Source organism: Mus caroli, chromosome 4, assembly GCF_900094665.2.
Source record: "Mus caroli chromosome 4, CAROLI_EIJ_v1.1, whole genome shotgun sequence".
NCBI lineage: Eukaryota > Metazoa > Chordata > Mammalia > Rodentia > Muridae > Mus > Mus caroli.
The window spans coordinates 82,020,955-82,046,534 of record NC_034573.1 but is presented as its reverse complement, the minus strand read 5'-3'; the positions used below and the strand labels follow the sequence as shown (position 1 = coordinate 82,046,534).

At 43.4% G+C, this 25,580-nt stretch overlaps 1 protein-coding gene and 1 long non-coding RNA gene across 2 annotated transcripts; one reads left to right on the top strand and one right to left on the bottom strand.

The window, feature by feature from the left end:
* The first annotated feature begins 5,331 nt into the window (after positions 1–5,331).
* On the top strand, positions 5,332–9,934 carry LOC110292822 (cyclin-dependent kinase 4 inhibitor B). The gene is made up of 2 exons (XM_021160411.2): positions 5,332–5,699; positions 8,950–9,934. Exons 1-2 carry the CDS (start codon positions 5,568–5,570, stop codon positions 9,208–9,210), a joined length of 393 nt encoding a protein of 130 aa, XP_021016070.2. The 5' UTR covers positions 5,332–5,567; the 3' UTR covers positions 9,211–9,934.
* On the bottom strand, positions 5,743–20,837 carry LOC110292823. The gene is made up of 3 exons (XR_002377747.2): positions 20,746–20,837; positions 19,536–19,693; positions 5,743–5,848 (listed from the first exon to the last, which is right to left on the bottom strand). It is a non-coding gene; the product is annotated as an uncharacterized LOC110292823 (long non-coding RNA).
* Between the last annotated feature and the right edge of the window lie 4,743 nt (positions 20,838–25,580).

The window sequence follows — 25,580 nt, the reverse complement described above, 5'->3', positions numbered from 1 at the left end:
GCCATCCCTCAGGCCCAATCATGTTCTTTCTTCAAGTATGGCTTTACATATCTGTGCTGTGATTAATTTTACAACAGACATCACTGTCCAAACTAGAGTATAAACGCCAAGGAACGGTGCTGTGTTTTGGCTTGGCTGGGGTTTTGTCATCTTCTGTCACTGATGTGTTTTAAAGACTTAGAAGGGTGTCTGGGACATAATGGCACTTTATAAATACTTGATGGTGACCATTAGGTGAAATAAATAAACCAGTGCAGACCTGTGTCCCAAAAGGCTCCACCGCAGGTGAACTCACTTTAAATACGCTCACTTTAAAGAATGAGCTTCACTCATTCTAAGCTTCATGCTAAAACATGATGTGACAAAATTAGGAAACAAATTGTTGCATGTTTGAGTACGATAAACCCTGTGTGCACAGCAAAAAGAGTTCAGGTCTGCCTGACGCCGACTCTGAGTGACACTGGGCTGTGTAGAAAGAATGGTCTAACTGCTAAGAGGGACAATGCAGGTGTCCCATAAAGGTAGAGAATTCCTGACTTTAATAAATAATTTCTTTGATTACATCTCTCACTACCAATATATTACTTAAGCATGGTCTCTCAAAGACAGGCATGTTATGGAGCATTTTGGATATTGATTCAATGCATTTTTTTTCTGGTTGTAGCAATCATTTTGAGACCACACCTGCCCAAAGGTCTATGCTACTAAACTGCTAACAACCTCCTGGATGTTCATGTAGATGAAATTATATATAACCATCCTGAGTTAAAAAAAACAATTAAGTTTTGCATTTAAATACACAGACCAAGACATATAATGTCCAAACTTGAAACAAAAGTGCTCCACCAGCATTCTACTTGTAGATTTTAAGTATTATTTCCTACTAAAAAGACCCAGCACTCCTCAGATAAATTGTTCATAATACAACATGAAATGTGCAGAATAACACTAGAACACACTGTCATACCAAAAATCAAGGATTTTAAGTAAGACTAGAGTCATGCCCAAAGAATTTAGGAACCAACTTACAGATGCCACTGACCAAAGATAGGGCGTACAGATCAACAAGAAGTCTACAGTATTGAAGCATACTGTTTAAATCTATATCAACAATCTTCAAACCAGCAATCATTTTTAGAATATGCAAGAGATAACTTAGTATCCTGAAAACTTACAAATGAACTTAAAAACACTTAGTGCCTGTCTTGACCTTCTGGTATGTAGATGACCAGGTACCGAAGAACATGTCCTCGTTAGTGCTGGTTCCCCCTGGAAATTAAGACGTCAAGTCAAGAGACCACTATCCCTCAACCCCCTAATCATATGGCAGGTTATCAGAGAAATCAGTGATGGTGATGCAGGCCTATAATCCCAGCCCTTCGGAGGCTGAGACGGGGCGGTAGAAAGTTGAAGAGCAGCCTGGGACTTACAGCAAGGCCAGACTGAGCAACTTTGTGAGACCTTCTCTTAAAAGTCCAGGACAAGAAGGGGGAGGGGAGAAGCAAAGAACACGGCCCCACAAAAGACACAAAATGGGACGTAGTGTGAATCCTGGAATAAGAATTACCCATTAATGGACTAGAGAAAGATCAAGCCTCCTGAAAAGGAGCTGGGTTGTATATAATTTGAAAACGCCTCCAGAAATTATTTTGCATTTCTTTCTCTCCTCATTTGGAAATACTGTACTAGAACACAGAAACTGCAAGCACTGGTACATCACTACTCCTCATGGCCACTTACCTACTTCTAGTTACATTTTATGTGAGTCCATATCTAGTGGCATGAACTAGGACATAAATATCCTCTGTGATCTTCATTATGTACAACACTAGAAGTGATTGTACAGACTCCCTCCTCCTGACCTCCAAATTTAAAGCCAGTTGATCATTTGGTTTTTCTTTCTCCTTACTTAATGAGTCCTCCACTTGGCCGAGGTACAGATAACACACGTCTGTTGGAACTGCCTTCCACCCTGATTCGTCTCTCGCTGGGTCTGGTTCATTCTGGAACCACCTGAGCTCCAGAAACACATCAAATGCTTAGTTATCTCACACTCTGATGTCAAAGATAAACGTAGTGTCATGTCAGTATTACACATGAAATAGCATCAGTCAAGTCTATTATGGGTTGGTATCGTGTGATCTACCTGGGGAAAAGAGCGTAGTGTAGAAAATAATTGCTTGCCATTTTATTGCCTCTTTCCTTTTGAGACTACCACAGATGCTGCTACACACTACTTAGTGTAGAGAGCAGAGGCTCTGAAACCACGCAGCTAAGATCCTACCTCCAATGACTAGGGAGTATACAAGTTTCTTATTTCTCTCATTGTTTTCTCTTATCTGTAAAGTTATGATACCAGTGTACGTTCCGTAGGACCTTTACGGAGGTAGAATGCAATAGTATCTGTAAGGCACTCGGAACAGGAAATAGAATGCTTGTTTGTTTGTTTTCCTTCTTTCAAATATAGTGAATATTATTCCTTATGGAGATAATATTACAGAATACAATAATATCTGGAAAACAGGTTGAGCAGGTTGGTTTTTGTGGGGAAAGCCCATTGAGTTTCTTTATGGGTGTTTCCTGTTATTTTGTTTGTGATCTTTTAAAACAAGGCCTCACCCTGTAGTCCAGGCTGGTCTTAAACTTGCCACAATCCTCCTGTCACGGCTGGGATTACAGGTGGAGGCTGGTGGTGGAGGGGGCATTAAACCATCAAGGGGGCATTAAACCCTAGAAATGTTTGCTGAGGGTAAGGACCACCCAGACCAGCAGGACGGGTTGTCGCTGTCCTTGGTGCTGGTTACTGCGAATGCGCGCTTGGCGAGCAGTGCCCCTACCCCAAACACCTTCCCCTTAACTTGATGAGTAAAACTCCCATTTCTTCGTCATGGAAAAAATCTCAGTCATTCTGCTTATCGGCTTTCACCCCCATTTTACCATTATTTCCTTGTATTTCCTTCAAAGGAAAACAATTCTTTCACATTTTCTCATTTATAAACCGTTTTATCCCCAGAAACAGAAAGTATACAGAAGGTAGCTTAGAAATTGGTGCAAAGTACCTTTTACTTTCCAAGTTTCAGAGAAGTTCAAAGCTCACTGTTAGGTTACGCGAAGCAGTGTGATTGTGGTGAATATTTTAATGACGTCAGCACTTGCTGGAGATGCAGGCCCATGGCTTAGTATCCACAAGAGCCTGAGTTCAGTCACAAGTACTAAAAAGAAAGATAGATAGATAGATAGATAGATAGATAGATAGATAGATAGATAGAGCAAACTGATAATACCCCCAAATACCCAGTAAATATATCTTCAATAAAAATAGCACACTAAAATTTACCGTCATATTAAAAATTAGGGTTTAGGACATAGTCAATAGTCAGTGTAGGTATGTTGGACTACATTTAAAATTGCTGGATCCATTAGGAAAAAAATGGTCCCCACAACATCTTTACAAGTCAGACTACTGGATCTACAGAGATGGTTCGGTGGGTAAAAGTGTTTGTTGCATAAATATGGGAATCTGAGCTCAGATGACAGAATCTACATGAAAGACAGGCATTGTCCAAGACACAGTTGTAACCACAGTGATGGGGGAAGGGGAGAGCAGAGATAGAACCAGAGGATCCGGCCACCGGTCTACCTCAAGGTTCAAAGAAAGACCCTGCCTCAAAACAATAAGACAGAAAGTGGGAGTATGTGGCACTCCACTCGGCATCCTCATCTGTGCACACATAATAGGCTCATACACCACACACACACACACACACACACACACACACACACAGAGCCTACTGTGCTACATTTAAGTGTGAATTAAATCTCAGAGTAGCTGATTAAAAAAAATATCTTTTTTTGATTAAAAAAAACTGATTAAAATAAATATCCTAGAATCCATTTGCTTCATACTCATCAATATCAACCTGCTGGTGTAGTTCTTCCACTTGCTAGGAAAACACCAGTGTCCTTCCCTTCAGAAGCTCTGATTTCAACTACCCATCTCTCTTCCTCTGCCTCCCATTCTACCTGTGCACACTGGCAACCGTGAATGACAGACTCCCGAGGGGGGCGGGGGACACAAACAGTTTATAAACACGCTTCACCCAGAAGCAGACGTCTAGTCTTCTGCTGAGGACTAAGTGGAGTAGTCATAAGCAAATGGTCCTAGATGGGGAATCTGACACACATACTACCAGAAGAGGCGTTCTGACGTCAATAAGGCGCCTGGCTACCTTTAAGACCTCCTTCATAAGCGCTCTGAACCTGTTTTGTAATAAGAACTGCCCAGCCATTCCCACACAGCATCTCTGGGCCCAGAGTTGTTTGGCAACAGACATAATGTGTGCCTCTCTTCCTATTTCGCTGTAGCAACAGTTGTAACATTTAAAAACTTTAAAGCAGTGTGTTCCTTCACTCAGTCTCCCCTAGCAAGATTCGGGAGCCAGGCAGTACTTGATCTTTACATGTTCAGAGGAGGCTTTAATGACAGGTTCACCCTGTTTAATGACAGGCCCAGCACCACACCCGAGTTTTATTGTTTCATTATTCCTGCATAAATGCTCTTTATTACACATGATAACTAAAAATCAAATACTTGCTGAGGTGGGTTTAAACCAGTAAGAGGGCAAACTAAGATACACAGTACGCACTTGGAACTGGACCTTAGGGGCTTTGGGAGGAGGCCTGGTTAGTTATATACTGATTGTCTTTGGACTCACCTCTCAAGTAGGTGAGTACAGGCACACGTCCAGATATCTTAAATTCTTATCATCTACTTTTGTGTGTGTGATGTTACCTTTCTCTTAAAAAAAAAAAAAAAATGTAACTTCAGGATTACAACCAAAGCTCAAGGGGAAAAATGTAAAGACAGGCAAAACAGGATCCTTGGGACAATTTATTATTCTTCTGGCTGACTAAATAGGAAGGAAGACATTGTCAAGTGAAAACTGTTTGATCTGATGCTAAATGTGAAATACCGCCTAGAGATGAACTAGCCTTGCATGACAGATGTTATCATTTTCAGACAGCTTTAGAAAGTGGAAATTTTTCACCCTAAAGGCTTTCTTTCAGTCAGTCAATTGCAAAAGCGCGATTGATGCCTCCAAAGCGAAACCTGCAGGCCTGGGCTAAATAAAGACCTCTGCTCCGCCTGCTGAGTGCAGAGGCACAACTTTTTCAAAAATAGCCAACCGGCCACGGTAAGTTCCAGACTAGGAAGCGGAAAGTTCTGCGCAGGCGTCTAAGATCTTCCGACTCTCAGATACCACCCCACCCCGCCCATTTGTCTCATGACGTCACCAAATGTGGGGGTGGGGTTAGAGAGCAGGCGTGGTCTGAGGGGGCGGGGCCGGCGGCGGTGCAGAACGCTGCTGCTCAGTGCCTGCGAGCTCCCCACCCGGCGCGAGTCGTCTGTGCCCGCGGTGCGGTTCCCAGGCGCTAGCGCTCTAGCGTTCCCAGGACGCTCACCGAAGCTGCTGGGTCTCCAGAGGGGAGGAGCCGCTCAGAGACGAGGCTGTAGCAATCTCACCGCCGGCGAAGGACCATTTCTGCCACGGACCGGGGACAAGGATATGTTGGGCGGCAGCAGTGACGCGGGCCTGGCCACCGCCGCGGCGCGGGGGCAAGTGGAGACAGTGCGGCAGCTCCTGGAAGCCGGCGCAGATCCCAACGCCGTCAACCGCTTCGGGAGGCGCCCAATCCAGGTAGCGGGGTCCCCAGGCCTTACCGGCAGAGGGCGCACGAGCGCGGTGCCCTCCGCGGCTGTGAGTTGTGACTGGGCACCACCTGGGCAGCCCTCAGTGCTGGCTGTGTGCGGGCCCGACGGGAGACAGGTTTCGCAAGAGCAAAAATCCTGAAAAACAAAAACGATCGAAACATCCCTCAGCACTAGATTGGCTTTTTCTTCCTTTTTGCGACGCTGGGTCTGGTTCCGTACAAGCTGGGCAAGTGCGCTATCTGGGAGCAATATCTCCAGCCCCCGAATCTTTGCAAAGGTGGAAAAATATACCAGTATTTATTCTGCCATCTTACAGTCATAGAAAGAAGGCCAACACTCAGAGAGAGCAAAGTGGGAAAGGGAGGGTCAGATAGAGAGAAGGACAAGATAAAGATGAGATTGCCGGTTACATGGCCTAGATTCAGGGAATCCCACAGAATTGTAGTGCGTGGGGCGAGAGAGTTCACTGTGAACTTGTGAACAACGGTATGAATCCTTTTTTTCTTCTTCCTCATAAACTTAAGGATTTCTCCAACCCAGCACTTAATTCCTTGTATGCGGGCAGTAACAATGTGTAGTTAGTTTTTCACTGTTTAATGCGAACAGGCAAAGCCCTCCCAACTTGGGTCCTTTCTTTCGGAACGACAAAGAGGTTCCCTAAACATTCATTTAGGGACAAATTGAGATACATTTGTTCAGTGTTTACTAATCCTGCTGTAATTGGTATTTATTTCTTGAAGATCTAACTAACACAGTGCCTTTGTGCTCTCCTGCTGATTAATATAGTCGCCTTTTTCACTCACCTCACCGTCCGTCTCTGGGACTATGAAAATCAGCACTCTGGTTAATAGTCTGGTTTAGGAAAGGCACCATTTCTCTTCAGTTTTTATGAAAAAGGTGTTTAACAAAAGAATTTTTTAAAAGTTAAAAAAATAATTGTAAAGTGAGTATAAAAACCTTATAAAATTTTTTTTATTTATGGCTTTTACTAAAAACTTTTAAATCTTTTTGCGGCTGTAAAAACAGCCCTTACCTTGCTAAAAGAAAGAAAAAGATTATTGTGTTCCTTGAAGGAAGGAATATTTCTAATGTTAATATAATTTAAAACTGTCACATGACCACTGCCACTGTGTAAATTTCAAAGCACATAGGTCCACCAGAACCAGTGACTGTTTAAGACAGTTAGATACCAAAACCTGTTTTATTACTAACTTAAAATGTAGAAGCAAATGTTTGCACAGTGTACAACATACACAAATAGCTGCAATGGGGAGTGCATCTTCAAAACATTGTTGTTGGTTTTTCTTAATTATGCATTTTTTGATTTTAGGTAGGAGTCAAACTTTTTATACAGAAACAAAATCACCATTAAAATTTTTGTACAATATAAGTGAATGTTAATTTCATGTTACAGTGTATGTTCACTGGTTAAAATGTTATAAGAGGCTAAGTAATTTGTTTCCATAATGTTATATAAACTTAGAATGTGACAACTTTCTCCTGATCTCCTATGAGCAAATAAATGATCAGAGTACATACAGTGTGTGAGCACAGACATCCATGACATCGAAGGAGCAAAACCTTTTTAAAAACTGCCTTCTTGTTTTCTCAAAACAAACAAACAAACAAACAACCCATTATGTGGTGTCCTCATTTGCTTTCTGTTGCCGTGAGGAACACCAGGAGCAAAAGGAGCTTAGAGAGAAAGGGTTTTGATTGGCTTACATTTAATTGCTACAGTGCATTTCTGATGGAAGTCAAGGCTGGAACCAAAGCAGAGATCATGGAGAAACACTGCTTACTGGCTTGCTCAAGGCTCAAAGTCAACCATCTTCCAGGACATGTGGGACATACATCCGGAGTGGACTGGAACCCCCACACATACACATTTGTCATTAACCAAGAAAATGTTCCACAGATTTGTCCCACGGACCAATCTGGTGGAGGCTTTTTTCATCTGGGGTTCCTCTTCTCAAATTAATGTGTCAAACTAACCAATGCATATGGCTGGCCAGACCTAGAGGGTTAGAGGAAAACAATATGAAACTTTATATATAAAGCCTAGTTTCTGGTGTTCTGCCTGCAAGATAGGGCAAGGTTGGCACAAACTATGAGAGTAACCAACCAATAATGCCTGACTTAAGGCCCACTCCACAAGATGGAACTGACATTGCTGGAATGATCAAGGTCCAGAGACTATAGCTCAGCAAACTAGGGTAAAACCAAATAGTATTGTTCCAAAAAAGAAAAAAAAAAGTACCAATAAAATGACTTCTAACGTCATTCTGCTGTACTTAGACATGTCCGGTCTTGCTCAGCCATCCTCAGAGAAGCTTCCTTCTACAGCACATGTGAACAGATACAGAACCCACAGCCAGACAATATGAGAGACCTTGGAACACTCGGGCTTAAGTGGGTGTCTCCATCACCTCCCTCCCCCACAGGGCTAAGGGAACCCTGCAGAAGAGAAGGTAGAAAAAGTGTTAGAGCCAGAGGGGATGGGGGACACCAGGAAACAAGATCCTCTGAATGATCAAAGCTCTTAACTCAGAGACTAAGGCGGTCTGCATCTCTGTCTGCACCTACACCTCCAACCTGCACTGGATCCTTTGTGCATTATACTATGGCTCCCAGTTTAATGTTTTTATAGAACTCCCGAGTGTGTGAAAGAGTGGGTCTCTTGAGTCCGGTACCTTCTCTTGTGCTTTTTTTCCCTCTGTTTTGTTCAATTCCAATGTATTAGTTTTTGTCTTGTCTTATATTGTATGCTATCACTTAGAAGCCAGATTGTTCTCTAGCAAGGGAACCGATCCGATCCGATGAGAAGGGAGATGGGGAGGAGCTGGGAGTGTAACAAGGGGATATCATAAGCAGAATTTATGTGAGGGGAAAAGTCGATTTTCAGGAAAAGGGTAAAATAAAGTATTTTTTATAAAGTTCAGACTAAGCTAATAAATCACTTAACGAAATAAGTCTCTGTTGTCCAACATTTCATATAAGAAATAAGCCATTTTTCCGCCCTTTCTTATTGCTTCACCTGTGGAGAATAAAATGGAATCTATGCTGAGTTCAGCCTAGGCTATCATGGGTGGGAAATGGATTGAGTAAGCAAATGGGAAATCAGACACCTGAAGCTTGCAAGCACCTTTGCTGCCTCCCACCCCCACCCCACCCCACTAGAAACGTCAGTATCAGTTTTGTAATGTCTGAGGCTCTCTATCTTCTTTTCCCCTCAGGTCATGATGATGGGCAGCGCCCAGGTGGCAGAACTGCTGCTGCTCCACGGAGCAGAACCCAACTGCGCCGACCCTGCCACCCTTACCAGACCTGTGCACGACGCAGCGCGGGAAGGCTTCCTGGACACGCTTGTTGTGCTGCACCGGGCAGGGGCGCGGCTGGACGTGTGTGACGCCTGGGGCCGCCTGCCGGTAGACTTGGCTGAAGAGCAGGGCCACCGTGACATTGCAAGGTATCTGCACGCTGCCACTGGAGATTGACTGCAGGTTCCCTCCGCCTTCTGCAAAGACTTCTTTCTCCCCAGCCCCACCTACGAAGACTGCAAGCATGAAGAGGACCTCCAGCGCCCAGCCTGCAGGCCTTCCAAAACTTGAACCCTACCCACTAAGGCAAAGCCAATCAGAAATAACTTCCTAAGCATTTTCTGCAGCTGGATCTGGTCCTGGAGCCTCACCTTGAAGCCATGGGGATCACCAAGGAGATTTAGTATTGTATGAAGTTCCCGGGCCCTCTACCTTTCAGGACGTGGTGTAAAATAGCAAGGGAAATTCTTGGATCTCCACAAGCTGCTGCTGCAGGGGAACTGGAGGCAGCTTGACTTTTGTTTGACATTTGGGTGGGCACAGTCAGTACCTTCCCCTGTGAACTGAAAATGCAGATGATCCACAGGCTAGAGGGGAAACCTGGAGCGTAGATGAAGTGGTTTTATGTACTGTCATGTGTGGGGATTCACCTGCAAAATGGCATTTATAGAAACTGAGAAGTCACCTCCAGCTCGACAAGGAAATAGTGAAATTGAAGACAATAAATCTCCACTAAACTGTGACCCACAATTGCCTTGATGGCTGGATTCTGACAGACTCGACGTCCACAAAGCCCAATGATGAATTGTAGTGGTAGCAGGTTACTCTATGCAAAATAGTTTAATAACCCCTTTAGAAATTTCCTACATTTGAGTTGCTCTTTAGTAACAGTGTATTTAAAGAAAAAAAAATTAAAGAAAAAAACAGCGGAAGTTCAACTTGGTTTTGTTTGGTTGGTATTTTGGTTGGTTGGTTGGTTGGTTGGTTGGGTTTTTTTCCCCTTCTTTCCTTTCTTCTCAAGGCAGTGCTTTCCTCTGTACCTAAAGCTAACCTAAAGCCAGGCTACCTCTGCTTTATTCTCCTAAGTACTGGGCTTTAGCCTGCACCCCTCCCCGAAATCCAGCTTCTCATGAAACCAACACACCTAGTTGCAAAACACTCCTTGCTTTTATCTTTAAGCTGTCTATTTCTCTGTTCCGTGCTCGTCTGCTTATCTAGTCAGTCACCTTGGGCTACTTCCCAAAGGTTACTAAAAGGAGACTGAGTATAGCATGAACTTACTGAAATCAAGTGATGACTTATGGGATGTATTGCTGTCTACTGAACAAATTATGGAAGCACTGGGGGGGAGGTTTCCAGTGTGGCTTGGCTCATTTTACATTGAAACAATTGTTACATCATTGTTTTAATAAAACATAAACAGTATAGGTAGACTCCAAGATGTGGAAAATTTGACATTAAAGTGTATTTGCAGGCTGGAGGGAGGTGACTCACAACTACCTATAACTCCAGTTTCAAGGAGAATTAAAATCTCTGCCTCTACAGAAACCTGTATTCTTGACACTTGTGCATACACACCCCCAAAACAAACTCACACACACACACACACACACACACACACACACACCTGCATGCACGCATGCACACACACACACAATTTTAAAAGAAAAAAAAATCTGGAGCCTGGAGAGATCTCCATGGTTAAGAGCCTTTGCTGTTCTTCAAAGTTTCCAGCAACCATAACAGGGCCACAGTATTATGACCTCCTCAGGCACCCATACATGGCATACACTCATATTTTCACACAAATATTTCAGAAGTTCCTGTATTTTCATGCACTTACCACTAACTCCCAAATGTTAAAAGATTCAAAAATGTTAACTGCTTGTCCTCTGTAATAAATCCAGAGGATGATTTCAGTCATTTTTCTTTAAAATCTGCTTTCTTATAGTAAAACATAAGACTTACCCTTTATGTCTCTAGGTGTCAAATCTAGTGAATACTCATCTAAAACAGAGGGGAGGAACTCGGAGAGCAGCTTGAGAGGAGAGTGAGCTGCCTCCGCACTAAACACACAAAACTTCCTGATCTACTCCTTAGCTCTCAAATCAATATATTCCCTAAGAAGATGAGTTGAGAAACAGTTCTTATCTTTTGGGGAAGGATGGCATATTTATGAATAAAGTTTACATTTACACTGGGCATGCTTTAAAACATATTTGTTCCTTTAACACTTAAGCCTTCCATTTTATGCAAAAGTAAGTCAACTTGGTGCCCAAATGTGGGGTATTTTGAAGTTTACAAATATTGAAACTTCCTTGGCTTGTGGCACAGGAGTCTGGCAAGTCTGGGGTGGGAGGGGGCACACTTGGAGAGTTTTGGTGCAGCATCTGAAATGTAGGTGGCCCAATGCTTATAAAGATAATTGTAAACAATTATTATCCAAGGAGGGGAAGCAAAACTCGTGATTGCAAATATCAATATCTATATATAGAAAATCAAGTTTAAGGGAATTTTAAGGGAATAAGAAGTTTCTACATGTATGCCAAGGATAGTCTACGTCTCCCCTTGCTGTTTGAATTATAAGGGAATAGGCATAATCATGTCATATCCATGTCATGTGCACTTGAAGAGTATAAAATGGTAGGATTCCTGAACACAGTAAGGAATGGCTGAATCAAGCTAATTAGCACATTCATCACCTCAGACGCCACTATGCCACTATGCAAAGTGGCAGGTCACAAGTCCTTCCATATGCGTTAGTCTCTGAAACTCACCAAAGCAGACATTTAAAAGGTAGTTCCAAAGACAGAAGGAAGATGGGAGGCACGTCACAAAACTTCACGCCAGAAAATGTTTGCTTTTGTCTTTAATTCTAGTAAGTAGTAGAGTGTGTAGATATGCTGATTTTAACAGGGCCACAACACAAAACTCCCGATGCTCTTATCACAATGACTACACTTTTGTGGCCACTGTACCATCCTGTACCAAATCATGAATGATACATGGGTAAACAGATATTTTCCTAAAGTGCAGAAAAACATGATCTCCTTTACCTTCTAGGGGTGGCTACTCTCACATAAAATCTTGAAAATACAGATACCGTATCCAACATGTTTTTTTTCCTGGAACTCATTCTGTAGACCAGGATGGCCTCGAACTCAGAAATCTGCCCGCCTCTGCCAAGTGCTGGGATTAAAGGCGTATGCCACCACTGCCCAGCTCCAACACACTTTTTACTCCCCAAAGAAACTCAAAACTCAAAATTACTGGAGCAAAGCTTCCACCTCTACCTAGGCAGACTGACTCTCAGCACTCCTGCAGCCTGCTGCCAGCACGCCTTCTGCGGCCAGCGGCAAGAGACTCCTCCCACTCCTCCTCTTAGCCAGGGCTCTGAGTCCCCTTTAACTCTTTCCTTCCCAGCCTTTCGGCTATTAAAAACAATGAGTTCCTGAAATTCGCAGGCAAATGGATGGTACTAGGAAATATTATCCTGAGTGAGGTAACCCAGTTACAAAAGAACACACGTGGTATGCATTCACTGATAAGTGGTTATTAGCTCATAAGCTCAGAATACCCAACATAAACTCGCAGACCATATGAAGCCCAAATAGAAGGAAGACCAAAGTGTGGATGCTTCAGTCCTACTTAGGAGGGAGAACAAAATACTCATGGGAGGTAAAGAAGAGGGAAGGACCTGGGAGGGAGAAGGGGGGAAAGAAAAGGGGGCAGGATCAGGTGTGGGAGGACATACGTGGGAAGTCCCGAGGGTCGGCAATTGAATGGAGGTGTGTAGCTGTGGGGGTTAGGGAACTGGGGGTAGCCACTAGAAAGTTCCAGCTTTCCCTTCTAGTCCATCTTTTGTCTCAGCCACTGACCTACAGAATCGATTTCTACAGGGGACCCCCTGAGGCCACACTGAGCCTCACACTGGGTGATTTTCATTATCTTCTGGCCCCTCCGTTCCCCTCTGCATAATTATTCTACTCCTGGTAGCTTGCGTGCAGGAGCCCCTCCTCCCATCCCAACTGCACTCTCCGAAAAAAGACTCCATCTTTTGGTAGAACCTGCTGCTTCTAGCTCTTTCCCATTGCCCCTCAGCCTCTCCTCTATTTCTTTGTGTCACTCATCAACCCATAGAAGTGCTCTACCAGGAGACCCCACAGTTACCGCACTTGCCTAAGATCTCAGAGTGGACAACAGCAGCCAAAGAAGGGAACACTCACCCAACAAGGATGAGACCAGATTTGTATACCAAAAAACCACCTCAAACACAACTCCAGCTGACTAGATACAAGCAGAAAAGTGCATCCAAGATAATCTGCCTCCTCCAGAAGCCAGTCATCACTGCACTAGACCCTGAGAAGGTCAGGTTAGCTGAAGCATAAGGATCTCAAAATAGCAATTATGAATACAGTCAAAGACCTTCAGGAGGGTGTGAATAAATGCCTCAATGGAGACTGAAAGACACAAACAGTTGAGTGAAGTAAGGAAAATATTTCAAGACACTAAAATAGAAATGGAATCACTAAAGAAAATCCAAATTAAAAATGAAAAATATTAGGATGTGAAACAACAACAACAACAACAAAAAACCTCAGATATTTCTTAGGTGAAGAATAAATTATTGCTCAGGCCATGAAATAGAACTCAAACCTGACACTATTAAAGTGGCCAAGAACCTAAAAACTACAATTGGTCATGACCTAGTCATCTACCTACTACCATTACTCTGCTAAAGGAGCAGAGCAATGAAGTGACTCCTAACCACAGACACTGCTACTCCTCTAGGTCAACGGCTCACTTGCCCACAGCAGAGAAGCATCTTCTTGCTAACGGAGTTCCACAACTGAGCAATGTGCAGAGAGTGAGAGACTTTGAGGTACCCAGTCCTAAATGGGATGTTTTTATCAAACCTCTTCCGGTCAGAGCTCAGGACACTGTGTGGAAGAGAGCCAGAGGGGAGTAGAAACTGTCTTCCAGACCCCAAAGGACTGGTGTACCTATGATCTTACAGAAACGGTGGCAGCATGCACACGTTTAAGAGCTAAAGGAATGAAGTGAGCACTGGGTCCCCTCCCTAAACACAAAGCTATCTGCAGTTGACACCCACTGTCATCAGCAAAATCAGTTTTCTCCAGTAGTCTCTCTGGGTGTATCAACCACATTTTCCAGGGTAAGCTCCATGAGAAGTTGGCCAGTTTGCATTGGTTGCTTGTTTCACTGGTCTTTCCCTTGCCTGTTTTGATTTTTGTTGGGGTAGGGGGAACCTGGGGTTGTTTTTGCTTTTGTTGCGCGTTTTTTGTTTGTTTCTGAGAGACAGAAAACAAAAGTTGGACAGGTAGGGAAGTGGACAGGCTCTGGGAGAAAGCATGATCAAAATGTACCGTAAGAAAAATATTCTTGAGCAAAGATTATGGAGCGCTCATTTTCATACTGGGCTGTAAGAATGAAAACTATAATTCTAATTAACACTTAAATAACCAATAGTACCTAAAATGGAATTTTTAGGGTTTTATTATTTAAAATAGCTACAAGGAAAAAAATCACACAGGTGATAACTTAAACCTCCCACTTGATTTATAAAATCCCTTAGCTTCTCCTTCATTCCTTTCGGTTTAAAATATTTGAATTTGCAAGTTTGAGGAGACTGACTGGTATTTCATTCTGAATTTAAAGAAATAGATTATTTTCGGTGTCATGATTTCAGTAAAGCCAACATACACACATTTAATAATTCTCCATTGCTCTTCACAGGAAAAATGTTAAAGTTATAGACGATAGTTAATAGAGTTTAACTGCCTTTGTAATGAAAGATAAGCTAATTTCCTTTTACAGTCTCCCAGAAGCTGGTAGTTTTTATGGCAGGTTATAAGCTTCACAATGGCCAATGCTTAGTCACTCTAAAAAGGATAAAGCAGTGGGATTAAATATCCACAAATGTTACAGGACACTCTGACGCAGTCACAGTCATGTGAATGGCAGAGTCAATGTCCCCAAATATAATGAGGTGTGTGCATGTGGGTATCTAGCCACATCCACAGCCTGACTTGCTGGGTACACTCCCATTATTAGCATAACTACTATTTAATTTATGAAAACTCAAGTTGTTACTTGGTGTCATTTCAGCATTCAGTTACTGCTATTGATGATTTGATGGACAGACTCTCATAAATGTTAAAAGCTAAGATAATTTCAAATTTAGAAATTACCTGAAGAAACAATAGCAACTGAACCTCAACATTTTCAATGCATTCTCCCATTCTACTTGTAACCCCTGAAGAGAGAAGGAAAGAGGGGGCGGGAAGAAAAGCCAGGCATTGCTTCACATTATTCATTTACCCACTGGCTTACTGTATGGCTAGTAAGTCACATGGCTCTAATAAGTCTCAATTTCTGTCAGGTGTGAATATGGAAACTGTATCAGGTCCTTTCTGCAATCCTATCATCACTAGAGTTCGATGCGTCTCGAATCTCTCCATAGCTGACAGTGATGTCTGTCTGTCCGTCTGTCTGTGTATATAAGTAGGTAAATCTGTGTTTTTTGTGAGTATTCTGTGGCCCTGGGGCAGAGAATCCTTTATAATATTACATATCTGTTCATGGAGAATCCTACCCTGAGCCACCCATGTGCTGCTGTTCACGGAAAAAACTAACAGACAAGCCAGAAGAAAGCTAGTAAGATAGAAATACTTGGCTTAGTTTTTAAAGTGTTTCTCAATTCATCTTAGTTCAGATTTTTCTGTTGTCCTTTCTGTTTTTCTCCTGTTACTCAGACCTAGTTTCTTGTAGTCAACTAGGCAGGCAAGTTGAATATAGAAAACAATGTGGGAGTTAGCCATGCTAAGTTAATGTAAGGACACTGAAAATGTCATTTTTTAGCTGGGCGTGGTGGCGCACGCCTTTAATCCCAGCACTCGGGAGGCAGAGGCAGGCGGATTTCTGAGTTCGAGGCCAGCCTGGTCTACAAAGTGAGTTCCAGGATAGCCAGGGCTATACAAAGAAACCCTGTCTCAAAAAAACCAAACCAAAAAAAAAAAAAAAGAAGAAGAAGAAAATGTCATTTTTTGTGTGACCACATATCAAGGCTTTCTGATGTGTTTGTGTAAGAATTCAGACAGTGAGAAAAAGGGAAGTTGGAACAGATTCCATACTCCTATCTTTTTACAAATCTGTCTCCTTGCTCTTCCAGAAAACTGTGTCTTTCTGGGGACTTCATTCTCTTCTGCCCCAGTTAAGTAAGTACTATCCAACAAGCAACAGCGCTGGGCGGGGCAGTGCCTTATTGGGACTTGCAATAGCTGTCAGTGGACTCCCAAACCAGAGGGCAATGGGAAAGGTTTCTGCATCTTCCTGAGAGATGTAATACTGTTAAATTCGGTTTTGTTGTTTCTAAGTAGAAAATAACTTCACTGTATGCTTCATATAAAATATGGTGAGAAGAGATAATACAAAAATATTAAGCAGTCACAATGTAGTCCACTCATAAATACAAGGACAGGGTAATGTGTTACTGGCAACAGTTTTTTAGGATTTGGGCTTTTTGGGTTTTGGGGTTTTGTTTGTTTGTTTGTTTCTCCCAAGACTGGGGAGGAGCTGTGTAGTCAGGGGCTCCCTGCTTCATTATAGATTAGGATGCTCTTTCCCTTTTCCTTCTACACAGAGGAGCTCCTCACGGTTTCCCCTGCCCACACACCTCCCGGAGTCAGAAGCTATACCCAGGCCTGAAAACTGTCTGGTCATACCCTATTACCACCCTAGTCTCTGGACAGCCACCGATATTGAGAGTTATCACAACAAGCCTACTCCAGGATTTGCAGTGGCTTTTGGTCTGTTTAAATCCTAAAGTAAACAGAAAAAAATGAGTGTTGTCTTCTTTCTAGGAAAAAAATTAAATGATATTCTCTTCTACCTTCAAATATTTAGTATATTTAGACCATGATGGTGTTGGACCCATTAGTTACTGAAAAGCAACAGATATGTATGAATATACATATATATCATATTTTTCATACATGAGCTTTAAGACGAGACTTGTTGATTCAAATTTTATATAAAATAAATATACACGACCATCTAACATGTAATTTCCTATACTTCTGGAAAGCAACTTCAAAACACTGAAAAGAATTAATATTTACTAATCAGCTCTACATTTACTAAATGATAATTTTTCTGTGGTGGTTACTATACTGTTGATGGCAAACTTTGAAACAGTTCAGAAAAACAGCAAATATTTAATAAATATCTGAGACTTTTTAAACTATTTTTAATATCCAAAGGTAGCAGTTTACTCAAAATATTTAAGTATCATTCCAGACACTAACTATATTTTATATATATGTGTGTGTGTTTACATATATACTTATATATAAACACATATAATATATATTTATTATATATCTAGAACTCATATATATATACTATATATGTGTGTGTGTGTGTGTGTGTGTGTGTGTGAATGTGTATAATTGTAAACATACCTACCTCAACACATTTAAAATACAAGTAGGATCACACTCATAGTACCGACTCCCTCCTGCTAGCACGAGCTCTCTGACAGCCCCCCAACCCCCCCTCCCCGCCCACATATACAGATGCACTTCCATTTTCACAGCTTCACAGTTTTGTATTTGTGGCTGAGTCCTGATTTGGTGGATGAGTCATGGTTTTTAGAAAACATGGTGTCACTAATGCATCAAGTTTCAGGTCTATTCCCTTTTCTTTTGCTACTGTATACTATCATAAAGAACCCTTTCTCCACATTTCCATGATCCAGAGAGAAATAAATTGAAGTGAAATTTCTGCAGCAAAAGGAGCAGCTATATCTATATATGTGGGTATAAAGAGAATTGTGCAAAGAAAAGTCTTAGCTCACAAGTTTTCTTTATACACATATACTTTCCCATGCTTACAGAAATGTATGTATATACTTATAAAACATATTTTTCATACATGAGCTTTGCGACTAGACTTGTTGATTCGAAACTTATATAAAATATATAAACATACACGACCATTTAACATGCAGTTTCCTATACTTCCATATGCTGTCTGTAAGTATAATATGTATGGGTATATATTTTCACCCGAATCTAAGGGTACCATTGTAAATCATTTCCAAAATACCTGCAGTGAGTTCTAATAGCATCCAGAAAGACTGCGCCCAGACGACACTGTCACCCTTTCTCTCTCCACCACTTACAGCTACATACCATTGCTTCTGCTTACATTATCTTACTGCCATTATCTTTTCAGTTACTCTTTGGCCATTTGTATATAACATAATTTATATGCTTTGCAGATCTTTTTGCATCTTAAATCTCCATCTTTGGGGGGATTTAAAAGCATAATAAGAAAGATTTTTCAGCTTTGGGTGGTTTTGTTTTATAATATTTGGTGTGAGTATACGTGTATGCAAGTGTGTAAGGGCCCACGTGGGGAGATCAGAAAACAGCCCTTAAGGTTGGTTGTCTTTTACCTTATTTGCTGATCTATATGTCAAGCTAACAGACCCTCAGGAGATTCTCCTGTCTCCACCTACCACCCAGCTGTTGAAACTGGGATTATAGAGGCAGACTACTACGGCCCAGTTTGAGCTCTGGGTATTCAAACTTGGGCACTCATGTGTGTACAGCAAGTGCTTTTATCCATCGAATCATCTCAGCCCTGTTGTGGATGTTTTAAAACATGGTCTCCCAGGCTGGCTTCAAATTCATATTCTCCCTGCCTTGGCCTCTACAGTACAGGTATTATAAATACATGCCCAGTTACTCCCCGGCCTCTTTTGTTTAACTGAATAGGTTCTACGAGGAGTGCATGTGTAATCATGTTCCTGTGTATAGATGGATGTGTGAGGGTCAAAGGTGAAGTCAAATGTCAGTCTCCCCCACTTTACATACTGAGGCACAATTTCTCACTTGAACCCAACTCACTGATTTGACCAGTCCAGCTAGCCACCTTGTTCTGGGAATCTCCTTTCTCCACCTGTATAGCAGTGGGATTACAAGGATCTGAATTCAGTCCCTGTGCTAGTGTGGCAAGTGCTTGATCCATGGAACCATCTCCCCAGCCAGCCCTGTGGTATCTTCTGTGTCATAGGGATTTGCATCTGAGTCCCTACAATGCGGATAAAAATCAGTAATAGAAGTTTGTCAATTACAGAGCTGAGATGCGGCTCAGTGATGGGAGTGTTTGCCTGGAATGCTAGTTCTATTTCTAGAACCCCTCAAAAAAGGAAAAGGCTCTCCCCCCACCCCCACCCCCCACCCCCCAGCCCCCTGCCCCAGATGAATATCTTCCTAACACTGTGTGGGGAGGAGAGGAATACTCCTCTCCCCACTACAGAATGAGTTTGCTAATCCAAAACAGAATACCATACCGTTGTTTTCTTTTCTAAAAGATACAACAAAACTGTCAGTTTTCTAGGCCACTGGAAGACAGCAAAGAAAAGTCCCAGCTGTCAATGATTCTGTTTGCAAAGTGACTCACAGATAACTCACTTTCAGTTGTCTCTGGCTCTTTCAGTTGTCTCTGGCTCTTGACAACAGAAAGAGGCCTCGGCACCTGGTAATTCAGTGATCATCGTGGGTGGGGTCTAGCCTGTACATGGGAAACCAAACAGTGTTCGAGACTTGAGCTCCTCCACCTGACTTGTCACCTGTAAAATAAAGACAAAAGTCTCAAAGGACAAAGGACAACTCTGAAGATAAAAGGGTGCTTCCAGCTTAAGTGAAAATACACATTCATTATCAGTTCATTAATTTTATTTTTGAAGAGCACATAGGCAAAAAGTCACAGAACTTTAACACCTTCGTGATTGTATTTACACAAAGATGAAAATGCGCAGTTACTTCTCATCCAAAAGATAGAGAATAGACATCAGGCAACAGGGAATGGACCGTAAAAGTCCAAATCTTCACATTTACATTCTTCAAAGAAGAGCTATAGTAGCTCTCTTACTCAAATGGCAGCCCTGGGAAGTGGGGAACTGCTTTCTGCCCAGATACCTGGAGGAGCAGCAGCTTTTTGACGAGGGAGAAAATTCCAGGTAGGGTAGCCCGAAGCCCCAGGGCCAACCACGGTATTTGGGAAATTCAAATTCTCTGTGAAGCTAACCCAAGGTATGCACTGGTTTGGGTTTTGTTTTAACCCTACACTGATACTCAGGGAGCCCTCAAAACTCATTTTATTTAGCGGATCCATTCTTCGATCCTAGATTTGAAAGGTTCCACTGCAAAGTCACACACTAGGGGGAAAGAAGGAAAAGCAACAGCTGGCCCTGCCCTGAGGCTCTCAGTTGCAGCAAGGCCTTTGCTGGGTTAGTTTGGTTATTTCCAGGCCTTGCCATCTTCCTATGTCTAGTACTGGCATTTGGAATCCGCTCTATAAGACCCTGCCAGCTGTCACCCTGCTGTGGATTGCTACTTTACTGCAGCCAGACCACTAGGCCCGCGCTCGTAATGAAAGGCCACCAAGTCCCGGGGCCCCTAATCCAGGTTCCAAAAGCTAGCCTGGGTCCCACGTCATCTTGCACATCTGGGCCACCCAGACCAGCTAGGCTCCCGCCGGTGAACTTAGAACTGGTCCAGACGGATGGCCCTCTGTCCCGCGAGCACTGGACCCCAGGGCAGGCCTGCTACGGGGATCCTGGGCTTGACTTCCCGCTTTCTCAATCTCCGAGCTCCGGACCCGCGCGGAGCTAGGACTGACCAAGAGCGCTCCTTCTGTCCCCGGCCGGCGCTCCGATCAACTCGGCCCTCGGTTCAACCGCTCCTTTTTCTCCTTCCCCCACTTTTCCTGTTTCGCGGGGGCCGGGGTGGAGGCGGAGAAGGAGGCGAGGAGGCAGCGGAGAAGGGGGCAGCCGGGAGGGGGGAGGGGACCGGAGAAGGAGGCGACGCGGGGCGGGGAAAGAGGAAGAGCCGGGGATGCTCGCGCTTAAAACCGAAAATAAACAACGTCCTCGGGCTGCGGCCTCGTGTCTGCCCGACCGCGCGGGGGCCTGGCCGGGACACACTTACCGGTCCGCCGCGGCGTGCAGGCCCTGGTCCCGGGTACACGCAGCGGCTCTTCTCTGCGCGCTGTTCCCACCGGAGGAGCGCAGCGTACCGCTAAGGGTTCAAAACGCCCGCGCGCGTCCTGATTGGCGGGCCGGCCCATGGCAGGCCTCGCCGATCTTCTTATTTTCTGCTTTTTACAGCTGGACTCGGAGCAGGGGAAACCTCGCCGAGGGGCGTCAGGCGTAGACGGAGGGGAACGGGACCCGAAAGTTAACCGGAGCGAAAGCCGACCCGCGCAGGAGACGTTGCCGGCCGGCTGCGATAGGGCGCAGCTACAGCTAGGGGGCGGGCGGTGCGCACGCGTCCCGCGGCGCTGGCTGTCACCGCGATGGGTGGCGAGCGAAGCGAGCGGGATCCCGAGCGTGCCCTGCGCGGGAGGCAGCGGGACCCCGGATGCGGCAGGGCCCGCGCGCGCCTCCCCCTGGGCGCCTCTGGGAAGCTTTCCCGCGCGACTGGGGACCGCGCGCCTTGGGACTCGGGGGCGCGCCTGAGGGCGGAGATGGGCGTGGAGCAAAGATGGGCCGGGGGCGGCGCGTGGGTCTCGAGGTGCCTCCTCGCCGAATGGGCTGGGGGCGGCGCTTCTCACCTCGCTTGTCACCGTGAGGCCGCCGCTGAGAGAGTACAGCAGCGGGAGCATGGGTCGCAGGTTCTTGGTCACTGTGAGGATTCGGCGAGCGGGCCGCCCACTCCAAGAGAGGGTTTTCTTGGTGAAGTTCCTGCGATCCCGGAGACCCAGGTCAGCGAGCTGCGCTCTGGCTTTCGTGACCATGTTGTTGAGGCTAGAGAGGATCTTGAGAAGAGGGCCGCAGCGGAATCCTGGACCAGGTAGGAAAGGCCCTCGGAAGCTGCACGCACAGGTGCCGTGGCTCCGCGTGCTTCTATGCATCCGCCCCACGAGGTAGAAGGAGGACGTGCCCGGGTGGGGACTTCAGGTGGGGGAGGGGAGGGGTCGCTTTTCCCCTTCGGCTTAGTTCCTGGGAGATGGAGTACTTTCGCACACGGTGAGGCTGAAGGGGTCGGCTTCACGGTCCTCCTCAATCCTGCAAAAAAAGAGAAAAAAGCAAAAAAAAAAAAAAAATAAAAGCTTAAGAATATTTCTAAACCTACTTTCTATCTTAGAAATGAGTGGCCCCTACATTTCCTCGTTATGTTAGGAAACTGCAAGCACACACACACACACACACACACACACACACACACACGACCATAGGTAAGGTGGTTTGTTTTCTAGAGCTCTTTATTTGGCCCTGGGGTGGAGTGGAGGGGGGAATACCTGCTAAGGGTTTTGTTTTCTAAGGGATTACTTATTTCGCTCCCATCCACCAGGCCCTCAATCCTGCTCTCAGGGGTAGCAAAGGGAGAGAGAGACAGAGAGAGAGACAGAAACAGAGACAGACAGCAGGAACAAGAATTGACTTCCTAAAATAGGAAGACAACATACCATGGTTTTAAATATAATCAATAGCTGCTACACGATAGCAAGCACTCGATTCTCTAGGATTTCTCAGCCCGTATAGACTTGACTGGCCATAGAGGTGAACCCTTCTTACTGGCTGGCCTAAATTCACTGAAACTTTTTTGTTCAGTGCTTTCTTGGTGCAGGATTAGAATTTACACCTGCGGTCCCGGAGGAGTCAGAAGTAGTAATATTTTAAGAATAACAAACCACAATTAACATAGGTTTTAAATGAGGCCTAGTGTGTGAAAAATAGAATCAGTGGTACGTTTTGTACATCCCGTGATCTGGAAAACTGAAAGGGGGAAAAAAAGTATGTACATACAGCGTGCAAAATATCTTAGAGAATATGGGGATTCTAAAAGTGAACTCCCCACCCCCTGGAAAAGTTTTGTTGTTTTTTTATCGCAGTATCAATTAACTTTTAGGGATGGAAATGTAAAACTATCGACGCAGGAGGGCTAGAGAAGCTGGTATAGTGGCCTGGACCATAAAGAAAATGAAAGGGCAGAAAAGGAAAACTCTCAAATTTGTTTGTTTGGTTGGTTTTGTTTGGTTGGTTGCTTTTTCAAGAAAAGAGTTTCTCTATATTGCCCTGGCTGTCCTGGAACTCACTCTGTAGGCCAGGCTGCCCTCAAACTCAAAGATCCACCTCTGCCAGTGTCCCCAGTGCTGGGACTAAAGGGATTTGAATTTTAATTTTTCCAAAAGTTAGTAGAGCATTTATAAAGGATTTTGTGACTTGTTGCTAGCTTTGATTTTAGTTCATTTAAAAACATTCACCGGACCCGAGGCGTCCTCCTTAATGGTGATTTTTTTTTTTCTGCACAGCATAGTTGTGCAGAAAAACACATCTACGCAGAAAACATCTAGCTTTGTGATATGTGCGTTTGAGTTGATAATGCTCAGCTCTATTTTAAAATTTTCTTTTATTACTCTAGTTGATATTTCTCCCTATATAATTATTTTATACAAGTAATTTGGTGCCTGGGGGAAGCTGTAGTTAGGAAGTAGAAATTTTAAGCATACGTAACGTGTGTGTGTGTGTGTGTGTGTGTGTGTGTGTGTGTGTGTGTGTATTTGGGGGGGCGTTGAGACAGGGTTTCTCTGTATAACCTTGGCTGTCCTGGAACTCACTCTGTAGACCAGGCTGGCCTCGAACTCAGAAATCCGCCTGCCTCTACCTCCCGAGTGCTGGGATTAAAGGCATGCCCGGGTAAATTGTATATTTTTAGGAATATGAAACACAACATCATAGGTCCTTAGAGGGCTGGAACTATATTCCTAACATGTGCAAAGTCCTGGATCCTCTCCCCAAGAGGCAAAGTTGCTCGATATGGTAGCACTTCCTTGAAATTCCAGCACTGGGGGGACTGGGGACTGACTGGTACTAGAGACAGGGAATTTGGGGCTCAAGGTAGTCCTTTATTACGTATGGAATTCAAGGTCATCCTGAGCTATTTGAAACAAAATGAAACACGAAAAGTTAAAATGTCGACTTATAGCCTTAGGAGTTGTAGTGCAGAATGTGCACTGTGCAGAATATACAGAATAATAAAAATGGGTTTATTGAAAGAAACCATTTAAGTAAAAATTACTTTTTAGGAGTTATGTGTAAAATTATCTAGAAGTGCTTTCTTTATGTAAAAGGCCCAAGTATCTGATAATAGATCATACTGTTCAGATAAAATGTGTGCTAAAATATGTCCACTTCCCCAGCTTTCTACTTGAAACTAAGCACGTAATAGAAAAATTTGAAGTTTTAATCACCAGTGTTTTTTTATAATTATGTACCTCATGTTTACATATTCCACCACGGTTGTATTGACTTATGTGGTGCTAATTATGTTGGCTCAGGTTGTTGAGGTGCACATTTTAGACATTCTTCACACAAATTAGTGATGCATCTATGTGAGATGTCATTATTTCAACGTTTTTATAAGTTTCTGCTGATGCTTTCATTAGAACTTTTTATCCCTATGTGACTGAAAATATATATGATAAAATTCTGTGAGGGAGTTAGTAGTCAATTGTACTAAGCAAATGGCGCTGGGTGCATTCTCCAGTACCAATACACATTTCTGTTTAACATCACAAGGTCTCCTCTGCCAAATACTCCTGTATCCATCGCTCTTAGGAGCTCTCAGTAGCTCTTCATCCTCTTCTTCCTCTCCCTCCCATAGAGTGCAGTGCCTTGCAGTTAACACAAACCAGTATTTCAATATGTACCTGATCCTGCTGTATTCTGCATAAAAAAACAACTGCCCTCTCTTCTGAGTTTTAAGACATCATTGTCATCCTAGCCTAGAAAGGGGATAGCCTGGGTCTCTAATATTTTACAAGTCTACCATTTCATCTCATTTCTAGTGATTAATTACTAGAATCGCTGTGATCAAAGTAAGCTCCACCATTATTCCTAACATTAGAATCATTCTTATTTATAAAGTGATATGAATCACCAAAAAAAAAAAATTCTAATAGCAAAGCAAAAACATTTGGACCAGTGTTTTCACTCCATAAAAGATGTCTCTCAAGCCTGGTGTGGTGGCTCATGCCTTAAATACCAGCGCACAAAAGACAGAGGCAAGTGGAGGCCAGCCTGGTCTACAGAGGTAGTTCCAGGAAAGCCAAACTATGTCTCAAAAATACCTAAATAAACAAACAAACAAACAAATAAATAAATAAGACACCTCTCTTTTTCCTTCACATCACAGTACCCTGGGCTACCTTAAACTGAAACCCTTAGCTAGAATTCCCTGGTCCCTCCATGTGGTTTAACCCAGCCTAGAAGTTTCTATGATGCCTTCTGAACTCTGAATTATGTAGGTAAAGAGTATTGTTTCATTTATTTTAATATAAAATGTTTATATTACTAAGTAAGAATTTTCTCTAACTTCAGATTTCCACATACCTGATCTCTAATATGGCCTTTTACAAGCACATTACAAGCAAGAAAAACAATTTTTAGACAGGGTCTCCTGTATTTAGCTTAGACAGATTTTTTTTTATTTTTAATATTTTTATTACATATT